Here is a 24,760-nt window from a genome sequence, read left to right on the forward strand (position 1 = left end):
ACTGCCGGCCCTGGGGCTCTCGAGGCCGTTTAGCGACGCTTCACAGCCGTCAGTGCTGTCATCTGAAACACCTCTCCCAAAATATCGCATCACTCCGGCTGTTCTGAGAACGCAGTGATTAAAGAAACCTCGGAGGATGCGCGCAGAACGGCCGATCGTCAGCCGGGAGAGCGCGGAGACAAACGCGGACCGCCTCGCTTCCCCGCTATGTTGGGCTGGGTGGGATTTGCAGGGATCCTCAGTGCTGCCAATCCAGCCGCTGTTCTGGGGATGTAAAACCACCGCAGACCGCCCTACACGGTCAGGATAAGGCCCGAAGTCGGAGGGCTTTCGGGATGCTGTCAGCTCCCGTGTGGGAGGGTTCCCTCCCCGACCTCCCCCCGTGGCTTCATCGTCCCCCAGGGTTCTCACTCAGGAATGTGAACCAAACCCACCCTTATCCCCAAACCAGATTTAATGGCAAAATAGTAAGCTTAATTGCTAGACTAAAGACGACGGTTCAGAGGTCTCCCTGCTGTACAGACACACAAAAAAGAGCCGTAAGACAAGATAATGCAATTCTGGATTATACCTGTCAGCCCACGTTACCCTCAGCTCCCGCAGTGTCTCTGTTAGCTGAGGATGCAGCCGTCCCACGGAGGGGCACAGCGCTGCTGGACGCAGCAGGAAGGCAGCATGTGCTCCTGCAGGTCACAGGCAGGGTGGGATTTGTACCATCACAGAATGATAGGATTACAGAAGGACAGAATCAGGATCATTCAGATTGGAAAAGATCCTTGAGGTCAAGTCCAACCATCATTAACCCCACGTCCTTGAGCTCCTCACTCTCTGTTCACCACACTGCCAGCCGGGGCTTGGGCACGGGGATGTCGTGGTGCTGCGGGCATCTCAGTCAGTGCCTGCTGCTCCCCAAAGCATTGGGAAGTACCTGACAATCGATAGAGGGGACTGAGGTGCAATGCGATGAGGAAATTCTTCACTCAGAGGGTGGTGAGGTCCTGGCACTGCTGCCCAGAGCTGTGGGTGCCCCATCCCTGGAGGTGCCCAAGGCCACGGGTGGGCTCTGGGCAGCCTAATCTGGGGGGGGAGCCAGTCCATGGCAGGAGTGGAGCTGTGAGGTCCCTCCCAACCCAACCATGCTGTGATTCTATGATTCTATCTGTTGGCTGTTTGATGAGCCACACTGTACCACTGTATTTTATGAAATCCCTGCCTTTGCACCAACGCCTGGCAAGGTTTGACGCTATCTATTATACCAGGAATAAGACAGCAAGCAAATGCAGGGCGGCAGCCTATGAAAGCAGAATTTGAGTGTTGGCAGAGGAGATGCTGGCAGCTCCGTGAGCTTCTCCTGCAGGACCAGCTCATGCCAGTCCTTTCCAAGGAGCCCAAAGGAATTTTTCACGTTCCATGGATGTTCCTTACCCAACATCCCTCCAGCAAACACCCAGCCTGGTAACTTCAGTGCACACGTACGGCTTTTCTACCATGTTGTTACTGAAAGTGCAGATGGACCCAACCCCAGAGCACTGTTGCTTTAATGGAACCTCTGCCTTTTCTTAATTTTGATGCCAACGTGTTGCAGAACAGAAGGCAAACCTCCCCACAAAGGACTTTGATTTTCATGTGTGTCAGAGGTGACATCACAATGCAGACTTCTTCATATCTCAGGTGCATGAAGAGCAGATTGTTCCCACCACACTGGGTGTTGTGCCATCATTTTTTTTTTGAAACAATCCCTGCTACAAAGAGTTACACACAAACTAAACCAGTGGGAAATAAAACCAGAGGAGGAAATAAAACCCAGAAGTCACCCAGAGAGTAACAGCAGAGCTAAGAGCACTCCGGACCCATCAGTGCCAATGCCAGGAGCACCATCCTGCCTGGGACCAGGAGCTGGCAAAGCACACGTTGGGAGCACATCTGCTTGTGGAGAACATCTGTGCTGCAGCTACGGAGTCAAACAGCAAAGCACTGCAAAGCACTTCTCTGCTGCGAGCTAAAATAGATGGCGTTGCTGGGCTATCTATGGTGCAGAAAGGGGATGTGAAGCAAGCAGGGATGTAACACAGGAGGAATCACTTTCCAATTTCCCTCACTGCGTTGGTGAAGCTCTGCAGGCTGACCCAGACTGGTGACTGGGAGCAGAATTAAACAGGAGCTGGCCACATAAAGCCCATAAAGCAGTGGCTGCTCAGCAGGTGATATCGTGGCTGTGCCCACCTCCCCACCCTGAGTTCCTGCACAGCTCGCTGTGACACCCACAAGGAAAGAGGAAAACCCTTCAGATGGAGTAATTCTCATTGTTCCTTATGTCTACCAGCACCAGCCGGGATAACATCAACAAAATGTCATAGAAAGTTTGGTTTAAGCTCTTAATATATGTCAGCTGTAGCTTGTAAAAGTTGGATTGGCTTTTTAAGCAAAATAGCCCCAAGATAGGTTTTACTGTAATTGTATCTTCTGAGTTGGGCTTTGGGAATTTTCTCCTTAGGAGTGGCAAAGGGGAGAGTTATCACCAAGGGGTCTGGGCAGAGGGGGGGCAGCTCCATGGAGCAGCACTGGGGAGGAAAGGCACAAACTGAAGTGTGGGGATGCAGTGCTCGTGCTTCCAGCACCTCCTTGGAGGATTACCCTGCACAGCATCTCGTATCTCCCATCCTCTGGGCTTTTTGTGGAGCTTCTTGGTGCTTTGCTTTCCCCAGTTAGAAAATCCATCCGTTCTTTTGGTGAAAGTTAACTGTCTGATAGTTCTGAAATGCAAAGTGTTTTCTTTACCTTTATTTCTGAAGTATGGAGACTTGTAGGTTTATGACAGGGCGCACACAGCTCTTTGCAAGATCTGCGAGGAGCAGCTGGTCCTGGCACCCAAAATCAGGGCTGGGCGCTCCTGGTTCTGCTCCAAGAAGATGCCATTTTTCTGATGTGGTCTGAAAAAGCCATCTCCCATATAATGATGTTCAGCAGGTGTGCGTTCATGGGAAGATCCTTGGGCTGTGTTACCCAGGAGTGCTGTGGCACGCAGAGATCTGGTCAGAGAGGAGGTGGCCAGCCAAAGCCTCCTGCTTGGGGGAACTGAGCTGCAGTGCTTGGCCTGGGGCTTCTGCATGCTATTTCATACTCAGATGTGTCTGCCTATAATGCTTTTGTCCTTAAGGTCTGTCACAGCACACTGATGTCCCTCATTGGTCCGTTTCCTCCATCCTTGCCCCTGTGCAGAGTCTCAGAGAAGAGAGCTCCTGTGTACGTTTACTCCATTTGCTCCACCCTAGGGGTCCTCAGAGTCATCCCCTCCTCTGCCACATGTGCAGGGGGTGCTGGGCGATGCTGCACCGCTGTGATTTTGAGGCAAGAGGGGAGCTGAGGACTGGGGATGAATGAACTCAGTGCATCCATTGGCAGCTGCCTCTGCTGTTATCGCACAGCAAGCCCATCACCACACACATCTGCTGCACTCATATTGATGCCATGACAGTGAGGTAACAGCCAGCAGAGAGGGCTAAGGGCATTTTACTCCTGAAAAACACATGAGTTAGTGTTACCCCAGGGAGGCATAGGCAGGATCCCGGGATCAGATCGCTGGTCCACCAGCCACTGCCCATCCCTGGAGGTGCCCAGGGCCTCATGCAGTCCCTGCACAGCCACACCAGGTGCCACAGCTCTCAGATGTGGCTCGGTCACAGCGGTGCTCGGGGCTGTGCACCCCAATGCAGAGCTGGGCAGTGGGCAGCGCCTCTGTACAGATGTAAGAGGAGATCTTGTTTCTCTCAACCTGAAACCATTTCCTTTCCCCCGCTGCCCTCCCTCCCCTCACCCCCTAATTTGTCCCTGGGGCTTTAATATCTATTTCTCCAAGTGCCACGGGCCGAATTTACTGCTCACATAACTCCACCGACTTCAGTGGGGAAGAGCGTTTAGGGTGCTCCAAGGAGGCGTAAGTAGGAGTGATGTGATGGAATCGAGCAAAGGAAAATAGAGCCTGACTGTCAAGAAGAGTTTCCTACCAGGGAAATCTATAGGCTGTGGAAGTTCCCCACGGGAACAAGCAGAAACCAAGTTGCTGAAGTCATTTTCAAACAGCACAAGAGAATAGGAAATCAGCCCAGCGACTGGCCAGAAGGAAAGGCGAGATGACATAATGCTACTTCTCCATCTCTAATTTCTGTGGCTGCTCTGCTTTGTCCTTGGAGTTCTTTTCCTGCAACTGGATTTATCCTCTCTGTCTGAGCGATGCGACGGCCCTCACTGCTTCTGTTTCAATCCCTCTGCTAAGCTCTGCCCTGCACTACAGAAACATGCTGTGCTCCTCTTTGTCCTGCAGGGCACAAACCTCTCTCCAGGCTTCACCCCTTTCCTATCTGAGCAGTTGGCTCCTGTAGTTACGAGGCTGTACCAAACGAGTTGGCTTAATCTTAGACTCACTGGGGTGAGGATGGGCCACGGGAGCCAGCAGAGGTGCATCCGTAACTCACAGACAAGCAAAGGACAGAGCAGGGCTGAGAACCTTCCTACCACCACAGACCCTCAGGCAGATTCCTGCAGATCCTGCTGGAAAGTCATGAAGGCAATCAGCACATCAGGAAACACCGCTTCCCCTGGCAGCCTGGTTCCGATCAGCACTGCCTGCTGCGGGCCCAAACAAAGCCCAGGTCCGTGGATGGGGACGTGCCCAGCTCCCACCCGCTGCTCTGCAGCCTCTCGCACACGGCGCTCCCTCTGTGTTTATTAATGACTTCACATTCGCTCCTCATCTCAGCATCAGCGACTCGAAGCTCTGCTGCTCGCAGCCTCCTACCTCGCACAGATAATTACAGATTAGAACCGGCTAATTTTTATTTTTGTAAAGCTGTCAGAGATCTGTGTTTGTTATTATTGTCTCCTAGGTTGCCAGTTGCATAAATACATATGTAAAACCCCCTTTGATCTCTAAGTATAATGACACAGATTTATCAAATGTTTGCCTTTTTCTGTCTCTTTGAAAAGGCTGATTTATGGAGTGCAGTCCCTACCTCCCTTCCTCTCTTGAAATATGAAGTGTTTGTGAGCAGCCAAGGTAATATTTAATATCCTGCCAAGAATCCTTTGCACTTCCTAACAAATGAACTACAACCTAACCAAATGGTTCACATCTGTTTAGCCTCTTCTCCTTTTTAACTAAACAAATTAGCATTAGAATACCTGGGAGGCACACAAAGTCCCTTTCTAGATGACAGAACACAGACAATTATTAGCAAGGGGAGTAACTGTACTGAAAGGCTCAGGCAGGGACCCAGCAGATGCTTTCACATCTCCTGTCGTGCCCATCAATGACCCACATGGGGCTGACACACAGCCGCGGCCCCGGGGAGGGCCGTGGGGTCCTGAATGCCATCAGCAGCGGCCTCGGTTGCTTCAATGTTTCATTTCATTCATGCAAAAGTGCATTTTGGGGTGGATTTTTGTTGATCTCCAGCCTGCAGGCAGGCGTCCTGCTCGAAGGGAGCGCTCCCAGGGGTCAGGAAGGGGATGGGTTATTCTGCATTTATCTCTGATGTAGGCAGTGGTTGCTCTTCCCGAGTGCATCATGCTTCATCACCACTGCCCTCTGTGAACGGCCACTGTAACAAATTGTTGGGTTTTAGAATTGCAAGGTGTGAACCAACATCTGCACAGTAAGACTTTGGGTCAGCATGGCCTTATGCAGCTGATACGTGGGCAACTCCAGGCTCCAACCGTGCCAAGCACTGCGCTTCTGGAGCCTCAGGTACCTTAGAATGACACACTTGGGTCTGATCTGGGGGCTGCTCAGGACGGGAGGCGCTGGGATGAACTCTGCTGAGCCCTCACTTCATTGGATTCATCGCTGAAGAACGGAGCCAAAGGAAACACAGGTTTTATTGGGGCTAACGCTCAGCTTTTGTTGTAAATGTTTTGGAAAAGAAAGCACTTTAAAGCCTCAACAGATACTGCTATTAATATATCATCCCAAAAGCAAGTGATTAAAACCAACAACAGCTACTATGAAAACGCGGTTTTGTAGCACAGGACCGCATGGGATGCAGCAGGGAAAATCATTATGAGCACACCAGCAGGGTGCAATTATAAATAAACCCAGCTCTGTTCAGGCTACAAAAGCAGCAGTAATCAGTTGGGTCTGCGGTTTAGGAAGGACTAAAAACATTTACCAAAGGTGCTATTTATTACCAGAGACAGGGATGCAATTGGATTATGGGGTGCAACTTCAGGAGAAGTCAACAGAGGGAGTTCAGTGCCATCATGGTGAGGTCAGGTGCAACCTTGCACCCTGGCAGGCAGCAGTCTGTCTGTCCACCCGTCTGTCCATCCATCAGCGTGGCCTTCCTGCTATCCCTACTATAAGCAAAGCATCCCAAAGGCTGGTGGCCTTGCAGCTCCTGGGTCAGAGCTGTAGATTTGGGTGGATTCTCCCTGTTTTGGAATAGGTTGAGCAGCTGAGAACCTAATCACTATTCCTCCCTCTGCCCCACGGTGACTGTGTGGCCCCAGCATTCTGCTGCCCCCAGCCTGCCTCAGTTTCCCTTCTGTGCTGCTTGGCAGTAGGGTAACACAGGGGCTGCTCATGGCAGTGTGTCCCAAAAGCCCTCGGGAGTTCAGAAAGCAAAGCTGAGTCCCCTCAGCAGAAGACAACTCGCAGTCAGACCGTCCCCACATCTCCATCCCACCCAGGCACCACACTCTGCTCCCTCCCCTTTCTCCAGCCCATGGACTCCATTTTCCCTCCTTCTTCTTGCTGGAAGAGGATGCAGGGCAGCCTGGCAGGGTTCCAGTTTAGACGAGGACCTTTCAGGTTGGATATTAGGACAAATTTATTCTCCGAACGAATGGTGACACACTGGCACAGCTGCTCAGGGGAGTCACCATCCCTGGAGATGTTCCAGAGCCATGGAGATGTGGCACTGAGGGATGTGGGCAGTGGGCAGTATTGATGGGTTGGCAGTTGGACTTGATAATTTGAGTGGGCTTTTCCAACCTTAATGATTCTATGATTCTGTTTTCAGTCACTCAGGGCCATTCCCCAAAGTCTGTGTTTCTGTTAAAGGAAAAGGCAGCCTGGCTCCAGCTGCAGTTTATACTGGTACGAGCAGTGGATTTTGTAGCACATAACTCATATCCAAGGCACACTGTAGTTACAATAGAAAGCATTGAAAACATGAATGGTGGCCAGAATGGACCTCACCATTGAGCAGTGCTCCAGGAAGGCCCCAGCTCCTTGCAGCAATGTGTGCCATCAGTGACCTTTCAGAGGCTCTGAACACGTGGTTCTGCACAGAGCAGTTCAACGCAACCCAAACCCAGTGAACCCACTGCCAGAGCCTCAGTTCTCGTTCCAAGGCCTGGAGGTGCCAGAGTTGGTTAGGAACAGGAGGAAAAACATCGCCACGTTGTGGGAAAGCTGCTTGCTCTGCCAACCCTGCTCTGTGAAACAATCCAACTGTGCCTTTCGAAACACTGTGAGCTTCAAACCAGCCCGAGGCACTGACCGAGGCTGGAAAATCTTCAGTGCAAACACTTCATTTTGGGAGCAGAAAACCAGAGGAGTTGAAAGGCAAGCAAGGCAAAGCTGATGGGCTGCTCCTGCCAGTCTGTCCAACACATGGGTGTCTGAGGGCAGTCTGTGGCTCTGGGATGCTGCAGTAGGATGGCTCAGTTCTTTGGACAGGCTCTTTAGTAGGGTCTGCTGCGATAGGACAAGGGGAAATGGTTTCAAACCCCATCAGGTTTCCTCATTCCTGCAGGAACAAAGTCACCGATGAGGCTGCTTCATGGGATGCCCATCACACGGGGTTACCACAGGCACAGCGTGGATCCGTGCAACAGCCTGGCTGCTTGAGGCAGTGGCAGTCACACAGCTGAGCCTTCTCCATCCTGCCAGGCAGGCATTGTTCCAAGATTAAATGATTTGCTGAAGATCAACACAAGGAGCAGAAGCTGCAAGAGCCAGCCATCGTAATGCTGCTCAAACACCAGCGCATCCTTAAGGGCTGTAGGAGATAATGGGAAAGGGGCTGACAGAAATGTGAGCTCATCCGGCCGGGCAAAATATCATCATCCCCATTTTACAGATGGACTGCATTGCTTAAGCAGAGATCTGGAAAGAATGAAGATTGCTCGAACCTCCAGGCTACCCCTTCATCCACAAAACCATGCTTGGAATCATACAAAAGGTTTAAAGAGCAAATCGAAGCAGGCTGCACCTCAAGCCACTGCCCAGATCCTTCTGTAAGCCTCAGCACAAGCTTCTGGACGTGCACTGCTGCCAGTGAGGGATTTCCTTTGCAAAATGCTGTAATGGCATCACCCACATGGGCCATCATTGCAGCTACCAGCAGCACCGCAGTTCTGAGTCTTTACGTAACCAACATTTCAGCTGGACAAAGTTTTCATTTCTAAAGTACATGCAGCAGCCTATACACTGAGCTGAAAGAAAGCATTTTCTTCAAGTCTCTCCTGCAAAAAGAGGGTATTTTTACCTTCAAATTGCAGATTCACTCATTCTAGCAACAGGCCCTCCCTGCAGGCCAAGCTGCCCAGGCGATGGTGATGGTGCAATTCTGTGACCTGCATTTTGCAGGCACTCAGCAATGATTACAAAGCTCCCGTCTGGCCCCAAACCTGTGAATGTTACACATTTTGGCCCAAGAAAAGAAGATGGCCACTCTTCAAAACCGAACCACAGGCACGTCCTCAGGCCCTTTAATCACAGCCGAGCCTGGCAGGACAGCACTCCAACCTCACAGGCCATCCCGAGCTGGGATGACCATGACCGAGGAGAAAACCACAGCTTCAGCCCCACTTTCTGCCTCAGGCAGCCAAATCCGTGGCTTCTGTGAGCTGTCTGCTATTTTCAGGTTCCTCTTCCAGCTCAAGGTTCACCAAATTCTTTGGCTTTGCACAAACTCTTTCCACTCGCACACAACCTGCTTTCAGTGTGCTTTTTGCACAACAAGCCACCGTTTTGCAAGCTGTCCTCGCCCTTAAGGATCAAGAAGAATATCGTTGCAGGGAGAAATGCCACAAAAAATACCTCTGTGATGAGCAGCACCAGAGCTTCAATTATACCCAAACTGTTTAAAACAAACAACTTCCAAGCACTCTTCTCTTCCTGTACAGTATGTACTTTATTGCAGAGAAGACCTGACGCATTTTTAAAACGAATGAAGTAGTTGCACAGTTGTACAGTATTGAGACATTCCCACAAAGTGTTCCACCCAGTGACTCAGAACAACGGAGCTGCACAGAGACAGGGAACTCAATCCAGTGCCTGTAGAACAGGTGGCCCTGCTATGCCAGCAGCTCTGCCAGCAGTACAGGGGTTAACGGTGCCACGCTGGATTTAAACCAGTGTAACAGGGCAGAGGTTGGGTGCTTGGCATCCAGGCACACTGAGGTCTGGCACAGCCCTGGATGGGCAGCACAACCACATCAAATCATGGCCAGAAATGCATTTCATCTTGTCAGCTAACGAAGATGATGCATTTTCCTAATAGGACCATCCCCATGAGTTTCTTTGGAGAGACACCGGCTGCGTCAGCAATGTGAACATTATGATATTAGGTACAAATCCTAAAGTTTTTTTTCTGTAAAGTGTTTTCTTCCTGATGACAAACCCCAAGTGAGACCTCTGTGAACCACAGAGGTGTGATACCAAACACAGTTCCAATTGTTGATACCCAGAGCTCACCTGGAGACACAGCCTGAATGGGCAGCACAAGGCACATCAGCAGAGAAAAGCCTTATAAAGACCAGACTCTGGGGCCTGGCCCTCACCTTTTCCAATACCTTTCCAAAGCAATGTTAGGTTTTTTTGTCAGCTGAAGCTTTGCCACACAGGGCTCAAACCGTAGTGACGGGAATGTGCTGTGATGGATGTACAGTGAAATGGCTATGAGAGTGTTCCAGTGTGTGCTACAGAACAGTGATCATTGGGAGGCTGCGTAAATGCTGATGTGCAGTGTGCTGAAAGGCAGCTCTCCTAACTCCTTTAGCATTGTGAAAGCCTCGTGAAAACGATATGAAAGCTACAAATCTACTGGGGTGAATGATAACCTTGGGAAAAGCAACTGATAGAGAAAAGCCTCAGAAGATGAAGGCTTCTGTGTAACAACAGAGCAGGGACAGCAGGGAACGAGACAAAACCAGCTCATCTAACCCACCGTGAGCCTTAAAGCCTAATCTAGGAAGGGTGCTTGGGACAGGGGTGGCAAATCATTCATTTGTCACTTCCTGACTTCTTTGCCAAGTGTGTGTGCGCTTGTGACGTGTTATAGGAGGACCAGGAGCCACAGGGACCTTGGAAGGCCGTCTGAAAGCGATGTGCTTCTGGCACAGGCTGCACTGGAATCTGTGCTGAATGAATGGGCCTGTGGCAAATGAAAGCCCGAAGCTCTCGTGTTTATTCCCTTTAAGAAGAAAGTAGAAAATTATCACATGAAGTGGTCACTAGGCACAAATGATTCTTCTCCTAACAGATCCCACAGGTTTCCCCCTCGCAATTACTAAAATATACTACCTGATGTGTCATGAGGATGACAAGTAATTGACATTTAAGGCAATCTAATTTCCATAGCCCTCCCATGACTTCCACTGAGTGCATCACCTGGCTCTTCCTTCTCCAGGAGAGACTTCTTGCAGGACAACATGACCAGCAGCAGCAGGGGCAAATGCCAGAGGCTGCAGAAGAAGAGCTTCCTGGAGCTGCTGCGGTCTGCATCCCTGTAGAACCGAAAGCCGAGGTAGGAGATGTACAGGTTAAGGGGGAGTGAAATGATGGGGAAAGTCCACGTGGTGATGTCGAGGATGGGAGCCACCGTGCAGAGTCCAATTAAGGCCACGCAGTGACGCAGAGCCACCCGCCTGCACAGCGCCGGGTGGGTGACAGACATCATGCAGTATCCTCCACGTGAGTAATCCTCCCGCAGCCCCCAGCTCAGCGCGTTGAAATGAGGGAACTGCCAGGAATAGAGGATACCTCCCAGCAGCAAAGCACCTGCAGTGGGAAAGAGAGAAGGAAAGAGGCGTTAGAGGGTCCAGCTGGGCCACTGGAAGTGGTGCACCAAGAACTCAGCAGCATTATTTGTCAAAAAAGCAGTGCTACAAACCTGCTGCACTGCTCTGTGCAGAAGACAAGGCTCGCTCTGCTTTGAGCAGCTCTTACATAGGGCTGCAGAAGGTGGCTCTTCTACTTTTTAAATATTTAATTTGCTCCTTCCTAATGAGTTACTGCTACCTATAAACGTCAGTGAAGCAAAGCTGGGCAAGAGACTTTTGGCAGCCCCCTGCTTCCAATGCCACGCTCCCAAGTTGTGCATTCAGAGAAAGGCAACGGGCAGACCATCTGTGTCCCATCTGTAACAGTGACCAGAAACAGGGCCCTGTTCAAGGAAAGCAGGGAACTGGGGAACCACCAGCACCCTGGCTGTCTGTTTGTCCATCGCACGAGAGGAGGAGGTTGGTTGCTCATGGACCTCAGGGCCAGCAGAACTGGCGCAAGTGATGTGACAGCAGATGGAGAACTTTCCTTCAAACCAATTTCAGTGTCTTCTAAGCAATTTGATCATTTACCTTTTGTGTATAAAAAGAAGAAATAAACATGTGACATTTTCCACATTGTCCCAGCTCTCCTCAGGACACAGGGCTCAATAAGCACAGGGCTGATGGAGGCAAAAACAGTTCATGCCGACTTCAGTGAGATTCAGGGAGGCCCTCAGACCAAACTGCTCACTATTTTTGTCTGCAGATGCAAAAATCCCCCACAACTGATGCACATTAGGAGCATTCCTGGATTTTCTTTTTGTTTCCCAGTTCCCAAGCGCTCCATTCCAGCATTAACACTTCTGTTGCATCTTCCTGCCTCCATGAGTTCACTCTAGGGAAATTACCTCGCCGTTAGAGCCAAGAATCTACCATTTTCTTAATAATTTGACAAAAATAGCAGCATTTATCTCTTATTAATGTCCTTCACCTCTTCCCAAAATGCTCACTTCTTCCCCAGCATCCGCTTGGGCTGTAACAAGACTGAGCACCACCTCCTCTGATCTGCTCTGTGCTTCATGTCTGCTGCCCTGCTGTTCTGGCTTCCTTGGGGCTGGGCACGTCCAGTTCTTGTCATGCTAAACTTCTTGGACCACGGCCCCAAAGATGTGCAAATTCTGCTTAAAGTCTTTCAGAGGATGGACGCTCAGCAACTTCTCTATATCAGAACTTTGTACAACGATTCAAAATCACACACCCAAAAATTACCTGAATTTTTCATTTTGGAAGATTATGGCCAGTGGCAACAAGAGTAGTTCAGTCCCTGACAAAACAAGACTTAACTCAGTTCCACTGAAACCGAATGGAGTAGGCTCTACTCCGATCAATGGAAATACAACTCAACCGAGGTTTTCATAGCACTGGGAACAGCAAGTCACAATTATCCACCAGTAGAGGAAATGCAAGTGGCTGGAGCTGGGGCCAGGACTCACAGCAGGGCTGCCCCTGCTTCCCACGGCCGTGGCCCTGCCTGCTTTCTGCCTGGCACGAGCAGCTTCGCTTGTTCCGTTGTTCAGACGTTGTCTGCAGCCAAGCTCCAAACACACCCTAAACCTCAAACACACACAAAAACCTTTAACAGTTCTCAAATTGTAACGCCATTAGAAAAAAAAAAAATAAAATAGTCATCTGGAGAAACTTTTAAACACAAACAGACCGACTGAACTACTTGAGGCTGGGCTCCCATTTACAAAGCTCTGGTTTTCACATGCAAGCCTTTGGAATGTAATTGCTTTGGTTACATTACAACCATTGAGATAATTGATATTTTACAGAGAAGCTGAACAGTAAAACAATTTAATAGCCCATTATGAGGAGTGTAACTGGCCTGGTTCTTTGTTATTTCCCACATGCCCTGGACATCCTGCCATCTCCCTGCCCGGATGGGATCGCCAGGTTGTTGGAGATTTTCAAGTGTCACATAAGGCCGATAACTTGCAAAGCACAGCACATGGTGAGGGATGATCCAGCACCAAATGAGCCCCAGGAAGGAGTCCTGTCAAGCCCAGAGCAGACACTATAATACTGGCTAATTACTGGATGCATGTTAACTATGTCATAATTAGGTCAGCGGTGTTTTTAAGCAATACTGTAGACGTTCTCTGGAGAATCACCTGGTTCCAAGCACTGCAGTCTGCTCTGTTTATTCTGTGTAGTTCCCAACAGCTTGAAAGTCAGTTTAATCAATGCAAATCTTTTTCTTCACACAGTTTATAATTAAGAGAAGAACAGACGAGGTCGTTCCCAAGCGATACACAAGGAGCTGGGAAAACCTCAGCTCTGCATTTCTACCGGGAGTTTGCATCCTTGAGCTCCATGGGCTCCTTCATGGCACGTGAAGCACCTGTGCTCCCTCACGCCAGTCAGCATGGAACACAAGGAGCATCTTTAGGCTCTTCACAAAGTGTTCATACACCGTAGGAATACAGGTGCCTGGCTCTTGGAAGATTTCTTGGCCACATTTTGAGTAGTGCCGCTTCCAAAGTCTTTGCTTCTCCAAGTGAGAGCCTGGGATTGCTGCAAGCAGGCACCGATAAATCCTGGTCACTTGGCAGAGGTGTCCTGTTTGATCTCTGAAAACAAATCAAGTCTATTTAGGGAAACAGGACCCAGCTCTCCACTATTCTTTCACTGCTGGGTGCAGAATAGGCATTAAGTGTTTTCACATTGAGTTCCTATTGCTTAATTGCTTCGTACCAGCTTAAATCACCTCGGAAGTCAGTCCTGCAGAGAACCAGGCATGTCCCTGTACCATATGCAGCGTCAAGGAACAGACTTTACCATTCATCATGAATGTTAAGGTTAAGCTAAATAGTAATAATAGATCTTTTTTTTTTTTTAATAAACAAGAACAAGCTGAGATTTTTATTTTAATATCTAAGATAAAGCCAAAATGTCAGCTGGAGTTGAAGAAGGTGGAAAACGGTTATTTCTTTCTGTAAATATATTTTTATCTAGCAAAATACTGGAGCTCTATAAATTGCACTTTTTTCCTAAAACAAACAAAGACACTAAATTCCACAGACATTCGGAAACTGCTTGGCAAGACATTTTAAGGTTCAACAAATCTGAGTAAGCCTTGGAAATAACAGCGAGACGAGACTTCCAAAAGCAACCAGCGATGCTGGGCTTTCGGACCAAAGCAGCTGGCAGTCTGATTTGTAGAATTACACAAGCAAGAAGCATCCCCCTCTGAAGTTATGCTCTCCATGGTGTCAAGGCCCTTCAGTACCTCTAAACTCTGATTCAAATCCCATGCTATATTCCTTTGGAAGCAGTTCACGATGACCTCAAGTGCTGCATGTCCTGTAAAGGATACACAGTTCAGTCAATCTACACATTGTCTGCTCAAGATACAGCGAACTCTTTTGCCCACTGAGCTAATGGTGCCAAGAGGAATCTTGCTGGAAAAATGCTCTGCATAAACTGTTTCATTCACATAACACAACCTGAGGACTGGAAGCCTATTTCCTCATCCACTCCGGGGCAGAAGTAACACCTGATTATCGTGTGAGCATCCCATCCTTCATGCTGCCCATGCCTTCCAGTCTACGCATGGAGCAGCAGTGATGATTTCACCCACAGCTGAATTAGTTCCATTTGTTACTATAAATAAAGCACAATCCCACTGCAATTCTCCACAGCTATTTGAAGGTGAATTGTTGCAGGGCAGGAGAGCTCCAGAGCCAAATAGGGTGAGAGGTTGCAGCCTGGTGCCCAGCCCTTTGGGCACAAGGCTGTGTGCCCACGTGCACAAGTGGGACAAACACAGCCAAGGTTATCTGCAAGGCTGCTGCTGTGCTGACATTGTGTTCCTAAAAGCACCAGGACCACCAGCTGACTGCCTTCTTATCCTTCTTGCTGCTCCATGGAGCTCGCACGGTGCGTTCCATTACAATCTGCTATCGCTTGCAAGCTCTAGACAAGACAAACATCCAGATACTTCGTCAGTAAAACAAAACAAAGCAAAACAAAGCAAAAATAAAGAATGGGAGAGCTGATGCAGAGCATCCATTCAGGAATGGACTCGCCCCACTGTCTTTTCCTCAGTGCAGTGCATGTAGGACTGGGAAGTGGCCAACCCGGCATTAAAATAAACACAGAATGGTTAAAATATCAGCTCCAAAACAGATGTTGAAATCTTACTGCATTTCCCAAAGCTGGTGTTTACTGCCTTGGCAACCTAAGAATGCTGTTTTGCTTAAAGCACAATTTTAGTAATTCTTCTGCCTTGAATAATGTGAAGGAATTTTAAAATTATTTCCAGACCTCGGTAGCTGCCTTATTAGAGGGAAGCACCGGCCTTTTGTCCCGGGAAACTGCTCGCGTTTGGCTCCTGTCAGCAGGGGAAGGCTCTGGGAGCTTCGCCTCTAAATGGACCGTAGGCAGGAAACAGCCACACACCATCGAGAGCCCCCAACTGGTGCTCCTCTGTTAAAGGACGTCGAACAAATTGCTGCTCTTTAATCCAGACAAGGTAGATTAGAGCTCCGAGGCTTGAAGTGGCCCAGCTGTATCCACCTGCTCACGCTAAGCGTGCTGTCTCCAACTGTGTTTTCACCTTTTCTACAAGAAATTTAATGTAACCAGTGCAAACTGTTTCTCTGTGGCCCTGCCTGACTTTTACAGGATGTTACACAAGCAAAAAAACATTACTTGACACATCCCCAAAGCTCTTATTTTCTGTCTTTTGTGCACGTTCACAACAGGTCTAGCACAGCAGCCCTCCCTGGAGATCTCTAACAATGCAGCAATTACAGGTGTAAAGGAAAGCTTTGAAGTCTCAACACAACCTCGCTGCACATGGCAGATGCCATGCCACCTCAGACACCCAAAGGGCTCTTTGGGACACTCGGTGCCAATGCTCAGCATGGTTTGGAGCGTGCGGCAGTACTGCCCTGCTGCACAAAGACAGCCTGACAACACAGGGGTTGCAATCTCTGCTTGTGCAGCAGGGTTGGGACTTGTGGTAATTAGGTTCTTTCTTTCAACTTGTTTCAGTGATGGGAAATAACCACTAGGGTAAACCAATTGGCCTCAGATTACACGCATTCAAGACGCTGCCCTGATAAAATCTCCCCGAGGAAACACGTTACCTGCTATTGCATTCTTACCGTTGTCTTTGAGAGCAGCAGTGAGATTAGCAATATAAAATTTACATCTTAATTTGTGATTATGAAGCATTCTCAAACACGAAGGCATTCGGGAATTATCTGTTCACCAACCTTAACAAAACCAATAGAAATTCCCCCGTGTTTTACCACTGCGGTATTTCCTATATTAGCAGCGGAGCAAGACAACAACTGGCACTTCTGCCTCCCCAGGAAAACAAAGCATACGTTACTGCTTGTGTGGGGTGACACGTGAGTGGCTTGGCAGCCTTGAGAAGAAAAAAGGATCAAAGCATTGCTAGGAAAGCCTTGCCCAAGGTCCCTGTGCTGCTGACAATGGCACTCGGTGCGGCTATGGGCACTGCGCTCCTGCCCGGCATTGTGTGCCGCCAAGGCTGTGCACGGGGAACACGCTGCAGTGCTGAAAGGCTCATGGTCATGGGTTTGTATAGCTGCTTCTTTGGAAGGATGACACAAAGGATGCGTGGAACGGGACGGCCGCAGAGCTGCAATGGACTTCTCCACTGGAGCACTTAAAGGGGAGGGATGGCGGCTGTGCACGCTGTGAGCGGAACAAAAAGAGCATCTCGGTGCCCACCACAAAGAGGGAATGGGGTTCCTCACCCCTTGGAATGCTCCTGGCTTTGGGAGGAAATTAGGTGACCTCAGGTGTGCTGCCACGAGAAGAAAAAGAGCTGCTTGCATGCAGGTACTGCATAAAGACACAGGTATTGCATGCAGATGCACACAGACTTCGTGCAACACAACACATAAGAACAGGTTATGACTGCTGACAGCATTACAGGGAAACGCCTTCCATTATACAGCCACGGCTGTGAAAAGCAACGCTGCAGTGCATAACTTGTCTCTGCTACCCCAGCAACACACATCATAAAACATGTGGGCCTGTTGGGTAAGATGAAATTACTGGAGCACTCATTTCTGCAGATACGTTCAAGAAGTATTCACCAAAGGACCATGTGCACCAGAGGATGGAAAACTTCAGGGATGCACAGGGGCTCCTGTGTGTCACCCAGGGCCCCAGTGTGGGTACACCTGTGGGTACCACGTGTCCCCCGTGTCCCCAGGCTGGCCATGCAGTCTAGTCACCCCAGCTGCCCCAAGCACAGCGCACAGGGCTGGGATGCAGCACTGGGATGCAGTACTGGTGCACTGCCTCTGAACTCTTGGGGCTGCTCCCCCAGGTGTCCCACTGCTGGAGCTGCCACTTCTTTTGTTTCTTTTGAAGATGGAGAGAGGGGAAAAAAAAAAAAAATACAAAAAAAACCCCAGCTCCCTAGCTTTTGTACTAAATTCAGACCAGCTGCTAACCGGCATTGTCCCTCCACCCCATTTTTTGCAGTTTTACCCACACAAAGCACACTCCTGGGCCCCAGCTTCCAAATCTCAGATGTCGATGACATGAATATCTCTGCTTCCTCCGGAGCGGACCGCAAATCCTGTCGTCTTTCATCTGAGAAGCAAAACCTCGGTGAGCTGCAGGGGGGGCTGAGGGCTGGAGTTGGGGGCTGCAAACACTCACAGCTCAGAGAGAGGGAATGGGACAGCGAGCTCTCCGAGCTCATTTTGCATGCAATTAAGCTGTTGCTTTCCTTTCTTCCTGGCAGACAAGTGCTACAGCAGGGAAGGTATGGGGGACCCCGGGCACTGACAGGTTGGACCAAGGCCTCCCCCCTCTCCTATTTTCCTTTTTTTTTTTTTGTGCCTGAAACTATCCATCTGCCAAATGTCACTAGCTGATAAGAACTGCCCATTTCAAATCCCCATTTGTAAATAGATGTTGGCTGACATAATTAATGTCTACCATACAACATAATTTGAATTACAAAGTAAAAGCAATTTAAAAATCAGCCTCCACATGATTACAATTGATACGCAGCCTATAAATTCCATAGCCTCGGGAATTATTTAAATTTCTCAAAATGAATGAAAATCAGTACAAGATGTCTTTCAGGAAAACGAGACCAGAAGTGGAGCATCTGAGATAAACTAAATGGCCTCTTGAGATAAACACTCTTTGGTGCAGTAATACCTATGGCTCCAGGCCACCGCGGGTCTGCAATGTCTGCTGTGCTGTCAAGGCTGCTATCTGCTATGCCACCGCCACCTACTCAGAATAAATCCCCTTAACTGATAAGCACATTATGTGGAGGACCCCTGCTTGTCACTTCCATCTATCTGGGTGGCTTACGTGACGGGGATGGCACTGAGCTCTGCCCCAAGGCACTACGCTGCGAGCCGGGATCAGCCATCAGGGCTGGTGAGCAGAAGCACAAAATGTACACGGCAAGATATGGGCTGTGGCACTTGGAAATGCTTCCTGCAGATTTGTTCATTTGCTAACTGAAAATAACAAGCTAAGATGAACAACAAACGCTGCTAAGAAGCAAGCAGCAGAATTAGGCTGGGGAGGAAGAACAGCAACACGAGAGTAGCTTACAGCAGGCAGACGTGTGCCTGCTTGCATGCCAAAATAAATAGCTCTGCTACTTCCTAAAGACATCTGCACTACCAAACACGCCCAGGCTCAATAGCAGCATGGCACAGAGAGCAGTGCTGGGAGCACAGACCTCGCACACAACAGCACTGCTGAGCTACGTCTCTTTCCCCTGTCTTTACAGCACAACTTCAGGCTTTAAGAGAATGGCATTATTTTCCTGCACGGCATTCCTTTGTAAAATGGGGAGAACTGATTTGAGAGAGAGTCTTGATTTAACAGAAAAACAAGTATCTTTGTAAATAAATCGTGCCACAGAGGAGCAATGAAGCCTGCTTTCAAGGAAGCAAATGTGTTACTGCAGCTCGCAGTCAAGTTCTGCATAAACACACCAGAGATGTGGCAGTGATATCTGTGTGATGAATGATGCTTATCACACACCTCTGACCATCTCACCTGCACTCAGCTGAGGAAATGTGAACATTCCTGATCTTTCATCGGTCTCAAACAGCTGCCATTAAAAAAAAAAAAGAAAAAGAAAACCCACTTCAAACCCACAGCAAAGAATTCCCAGAGATAACCTTATCTTTCTCTTTTGAAATGCGAGGTTTTCCCTAAATTGCATCGGCATGAAATCCAGGGTTGGGGGCAGGATGCTCAATCAGACTTAAGAGCATATAATTAAAGACCTATCAGGGGCACAAATGGAAGTAAGCACGACTGGGAACCACCATAAGAGGTGCAAATCTGTAGCATAAGAGACACAAACATGTATTCCTATCGCTGGAAATAGAAGCTCACAGATTTTTATCTGCAAAGATGCCATTTTTTTTGCTTATCTGTCAAGGAATTACTCTTCGGGATAAGAGTGTTATAAACGAAATGAAGACAAATGACAAGAGAGTGCAGCTCAAATCAGAGATATTTCCTTGTTATGTCTCGAATCAGAAACCGGGAATCATCTTCCGTTCTTCCAGCTGAGTGAGGGCATCTCGTGGCACTACGAACCCGCTGGCAGCACATCCACAGCCTTAAGGGCACAGTAAGGGAAGCTCGGCACATAAATGCTACAACCAGCAGCATGTACAACAGTGTGGCTGCTGTGAGATTACAAGGAGAGAAAATCCATCAGAAAATGTCAACTGGAAAGGGCCTGGTTAGGTGTGAGAGCCTTCTTCTCAGTTTCCTAACTGCCTTCTTCCACCTTCCTCTTTGTTACTGAGTTGAATAATCTTTTTTTTTCTTTTCTTTTTTTTAAACGAGCTGCAAATGCATTTTCACACCTACAACTAAAACGAGGTTAAGGCTCCGAGCTAATTACCCTTTATTAATGAGCTCGACAATGGTGTGTTGGCCTGCACATCACACATGCACATGATGATGCACATTTGTGCTCCAGGTGGGATGGATTCTTCCAACTGCTGAATTCTTTTTTAGTAGCAAAATACTTAACACTGCAAATTGTTTACAGTGCAGCTGTTTTCCCCCTTAATTCTATTTTTTTTTTTAATATTGAAATATATGACATTCAGGTCACCATTTTCAAGACTGTTCTCGGATACTTCATTACAAAGATCTGCATCAACTCAATAGCTCTTCTAGCATTGTCAGACGAGCTGCCTTGCCCTGCTGGCACCCACTGGGAGGTGGCTGTGGAACGTTTCAGCTGCCCAGAACAGCCACAACAGCAGCAGTTACGCACCAGCACATCGTGGTCTGGCAAAGTCTGCTTTGGTGTAGGTCATCTTCCACCGACTGCATCCCTGCCAGAGCTGGCAGAGGGAAGTGTGCCCACATGTCTAAAATTAATTGCAAATTAGATAGGAAGAGATAGAAGATAGGAAGACGTGGACTCTCTGCAGAGAGAAATTTTGTTGAGAAATAGGTCTAGAAGAGCAAGTTATAACTTGATGATAGAAGATCATTAAAGATAATGAAAACCAGTGCCCGTCTCCTTTAATGTGGTGGGCTTCGGCTGCAGTTTAGCTGTTTCAAAAGGGATATGGCAATTTGACAGCCTTTCCAGCAGTGTCCCATGGAGAGCTGCCCAGAGCAGCTCCCCGTGGTGCAGCTGAAGCATCCTAAAGCATCAGCCCCACAGCACCAGGCCAACCCTCCGGACTGAGGCTCTAAGCCATGGCAGCCACAGTGTCTGAGTGCTTCAACATAAACATGTACTTGATGTTTTTGAATCATTCACTTTGTAGAAACACAAAGCTTCTAATGACGTTTGTTACGCACTCCTTAACGCGGGACACTATGTATGCACATCCACATCACTTCTAAGGCTAAATATATATGTCTAAATATTACTGTGTCCCTCAGGACCACATCTAAACATTTCCTGAACACCTCCAGGGGTGGTGGACTCACCAACGGTCAACAAACATTTCGACGTTGTCCTGAAGGACATAGTTTAGAGGGGAACACTGGTGATAGGGGGATAGCTGGACTGGACCTTGGAGGTCTTTTCTATAAAAAAGTCTACCTTCAGAGGCAAATGTTTGTGTAGAAGTGACATACAACTGAAAAAAAAACAAACAAAACCCTTCATCCCAGCTCTGGATTTGATCAGTATCAGAAGACTTGTAGCCAAAGCCTGCTCTTTATCTGACATTTATACCAAGTGCGCAGCGTAAATGAAGAATGGAGTGCTACGGATTTTGCACAGATAACTTCTGGGTAAAAGCTGTGTTGCTGGAAGAATTATTCAATGCCACGCTGTGGGATGAATGTGTACTAAAAAAAAGTTCTTAACAAACCTGCTAATTGAACTTCATGAGTTTCTTCAGAATATAACTATGCACAGCCACTTTGACTTTTAAGTTCATAGCTGGCAGGACAAACAAGCCCTAATTGTGTCAGAGTTGCTGCTGAAGAGATCAGTGTTTTATGAGAGATGTAAAAAAAAAGTTTCACAGTTTCTAAAATAGAAACTCTTGTTTGCTTTTCAAGGAGTGGGGGAGAGGAATTATAACTTAAGAGCCTAAAAGTGACCAATTAAAAAAGAACATCAATAAATTAATCTTCCGAGGATATTTTCTGGCTTGTGGAAAGACAGTAGTAAACATCTGGGACATTTCCATCTGAAAACTCCCAACTCAAAAGTCAGATCTAAATGTGTATGGGTTTAATACTGAAATTATAACACGGAATCCCAGAACTGTAAAGGCTGGAAGGGTCCAGAGATCCCCCAGTGCAGCCCCACTAATACAGGTTCCCTACTGCAGGTTGCACAGAAAGGCATGAGCAAACAGCCTGCAGTGCTGTGAGCATCTGGTACAGAAAGGAACCCAGACGAAGACATTGCCACCGGTTGGTACTGCATGAGAACCAGAACAGGACAAAAAGTGTATCTCAAAAATGAATACACAGAAGAAGGATTTGTGTGAAGGTAGGAATGGTGTGCAACCTTTATTTTCCCAGATCTACCACCATCACAAAGGGCAGTCACTGAACATGAGGGGTGATAACGATGCAGGCCCAGCCTGGTGCCCAAATACACGCAGCCCTGCACTGTGAGGTCACCGACCAAGGGGCTGTGACAGCAGCGGGAGATGGCTGTGAGCTCAGGGAGCCTCCCTGCAGAAAGCGGGGCGCAGCAGAGCCCAGCATCACTCGTGCCTGGACTCCGGTCGAGCGCAGCAGCGAGACTTGGAGGCGCGGACGAGAGTTTGTTTGGGCCGTGCTGCGGGGCTGCCGGCAGCAGTTCCTGGTGCTCAGCCCGCGGCATCGCCAGCGTTCCCCCGGCCCTGCCCGGCTCGGGCAGCCGGGGCCCCGCGGGGTGCGCTCGCAGCAGCGGAGGTGAGCGGGGCGGGGACGCGGCCCCGGGGAGGGCGGCGGGGAGCGGGGCCGGGGCTTTGCGCGGAGGGACCGGGGCGTCGCCGCCGCCGCCGCCGCCGCCGCCCCGGGGACGGCGAGTGACCGCGGCCTCTTCTCTTTTGCAGCTGCTGACGGCTCCGGCCCGCTGCAGCCACCGAGGGGAGCGGCTTTCCCAGCTCGGCTCTCCCCTGCCCACCGCACACCCGGCGCCATGGAGCTGCCCTCGGACTGGACCTGCCCCGTCTGCGGGCAGAGCCGGGACGACGCAGCCTACGTGACGCCCTGCCTGCACCAGCTCTGCTTGGGCTGTGCGCTGCGGTGGGCAAAGCAGCAGCCCACCTGTGCTGTCTGTAAGAAGAGCATCGAGGCCATCCGGTACTCGGTGCAATCGGAGGACGATTACCTCGAGTGCCCCATCCCGCAGCCTGCAGAGCCCTCCGAGGACGAGCAGGAGGAGGAGCAGGGCTCTGCAGAGCCGCAGCTCGAGGCTCCCGAGCCCGGCTTCCCAGCCGAGGTCTGGGCGGACTTCTTCCGAGGGGATCCGGGAGACCTCGAACCACTGCTCCGGTGGCTCCAGCAGGAGCTCGAGAACATCACCGGAGATGAGTGGTGGGAGGTGGTTGCGGCGCGGACTGCCGTCATGAACCTCCTGTGCGCGTACGGGCTCGACCAGGATGCCCTGATCCTGATGTCAGAGTCACACCTGGAAGACCGCACGGAGGAGTTCGTGGCGGGGCTCATCGACACCGTGACGGCCCTGTACGGCCCAGAGCTCCGCCGGCGGCAGGACAGCCGGGCTGCCCGTGAAGCAGGAGGGCAGGACGGCCCCGCGGCCACCCCCAGCCCCGCCACCTCCCAGCAGGAGCCTCCCGCCTCCGGCCCGGGCCGCTCCGCCAGCCCCGCGGGCCCCGGCGCCGAGCGGCTCCCCGGCGTCCCTCACGGGGGGCCCGAGCCCCGACCCGCCGCCCCCGTGTCCCCGCAGGAGCCGCAGGAGCAGCCGGGGCAGGCGGCGGCAGCGGGCCCCTCCGCCCAGGGCACGGACCGCTCGCCTGGGGGGCCCCGACGCCCCCCGAAGAGGAGGGCCAGCAGCTGCCCCCCGGATTTGCCCCCGTCCCCCAAGAGGCGGCGCTAGGCCGGCACCCACTGCGGTGCTGAGCACGGCTTGGCGTTGGCAGACCAACAGCGATCTTGGAATATTCTTACAGATAATATAATATATTTTATTCTTTTGTTTTAAGGAAAAGTCTGTGTGTTATTGATGACACTGTTGCAGTTGCTGTCCCTATCCATTTAGGTTTCTCCTGGCCCTGCGGGAGGCCACAGAATCATAAGTTGATTTCCATAATCAGAAATCAAGAGAGCATACTCCAGTTTGGGCACTGCATTGAGATGGATGAATGGGATCAGTATTTTCTTCCGCGTGAACCACACTCCTCTCTTAATATTCTTTTTACTACATTCTTAACACACTATTTAGGACATATTCTTTTACTATCTCATGTATGCCCTTAAATGTCCCCATGAAAGGATTGATACCATCATGCCTACTTCTTCAGTCCTCATGCTACTGTGACGTAGCAGTATTTTCTCATGCTTGCACCATAATAGCTGTACTTCTGAAGCACTATCAGGCCAAGGAGCAGAAAGAGCAGTGTTTAAGGAAAACCATTACACACTGCCTTTTGTTCTGGTATTTTTAGCTGTGCCAAAGGCAAAACTAACAACCGATTCCCCGAGATGTCAACATGGATTTTCCACTTACCAGCATCAAGACTTCCAGTCGCTGCGGTCCAGCCCATGACAGGGGGAATGGCTCCGACGACGGCTCCCACCCAGGTGTTGGCGATGCTCATTCTCTTCATGGGTGTGTAACAGCAGGTGTACAGAAAGATGTTGAACGCTCCGAGAGCACCGGTGAGGGGGTTGACCCCCATGGTCAGCAGGGCGATGCCTGGCACGCCGCAAGATGCTGCAAAGCATACAGCAAGCAGGGGGCTGTGGGAGGAGAGAAGGGGCTGCATTAGCGAGTGATGTCTGCTTCTCTCCCTTTGAACTTCTTCCTACTCCTCTAGAAAGCTAACATTGGATTTTTGTTACTTTTTATGGATTTTTGTTACTTGAGATTTTCACATCTGGCCCCATTGTAGGGCAAGCCTTTCTAAAATGCTAAGACTATCTTTGTAGAGTCACAGAATCACAGAATGGTTGGGTTGGAGGGGACCTGAAAGCCCACCCAGTTCCAATCCTCTGCCCTATGCTGGTTGCCTCCCACTAGACCAGGCAGCCACAGATTTGCCATGAGAGGTTATTCTTATACTCC

General features: G+C 49.7%; 2 protein-coding genes across 3 annotated transcripts in view; one reads left to right on the top strand and one right to left on the bottom strand.

The window, feature by feature from the left end:
• Positions 1-9,113: 9,113 nt before the first annotated feature.
• Positions 9,114-24,760, bottom strand: part of COX10 (cytochrome c oxidase assembly factor heme A:farnesyltransferase COX10) — a 94,994-nt gene continuing 79,347 nt past the window's right edge. Inside the window, exons 6-7 of the mRNA XM_003211410.5 lie at positions 24,203-24,435; positions 9,114-11,005 (exon numbers count right to left, since the gene is read on the bottom strand). Of these exons, the coding sequence (XP_003211458.2) occupies positions 10,563-11,005; positions 24,203-24,435 (676 nt within the window). The 3' untranslated portion in view covers positions 9,114-10,562. The remainder of the gene's footprint in view (positions 11,006-24,202; positions 24,436-24,760) is intronic.
• LOC146543061 (uncharacterized) lies at positions 16,527-24,604 on the top strand. 2 transcript variants are annotated; one of them, XM_085240254.1, is made up of 3 exons: positions 16,527-17,652; positions 21,849-22,012; positions 22,566-24,604. In XM_085240254.1, exons 2-3 carry the CDS (start codon positions 21,982-21,984, stop codon positions 23,570-23,572), a joined length of 1,038 nt encoding a protein of 345 aa, XP_085096380.1. In that variant the 5' UTR covers positions 16,527-17,652; positions 21,849-21,981; the 3' UTR covers positions 23,573-24,604. The 2 variants fall into 2 exon arrangements, with proteins under 2 accessions (XP_085096380.1, XP_085096379.1); XM_085240253.1 differs by lacking the exons at positions 16,527-17,652; positions 21,849-22,012 and adding an exon at positions 22,037-22,422.

This window comes from Meleagris gallopavo, chromosome 20 (genome assembly GCF_905368555.1).
Source record: "Meleagris gallopavo chromosome 20, MGAL_WU_HG_1.1, whole genome shotgun sequence".
Lineage (NCBI taxonomy): Eukaryota > Metazoa > Chordata > Aves > Galliformes > Phasianidae > Meleagris > Meleagris gallopavo.

What these genes read in the sequence shown, in the direction of transcription:
- LOC146543061 (XM_085240253.1), top strand. Translation starts at nt 22,176, where the DNA reads ATGGCTGTGAGCTCAGGGAGCCTCCCTGCAGAAAGCGGGGCGCAGCAG. An exon ending in GTGCGCTCGCAGCAGCGGAG is followed by an intron (nt 22,423 to 22,565) that starts GTGAGCGGGGCG and finishes TCTCTTTTGCAG; the next exon opens with CTGCTGACGGCTCCGGCCCG.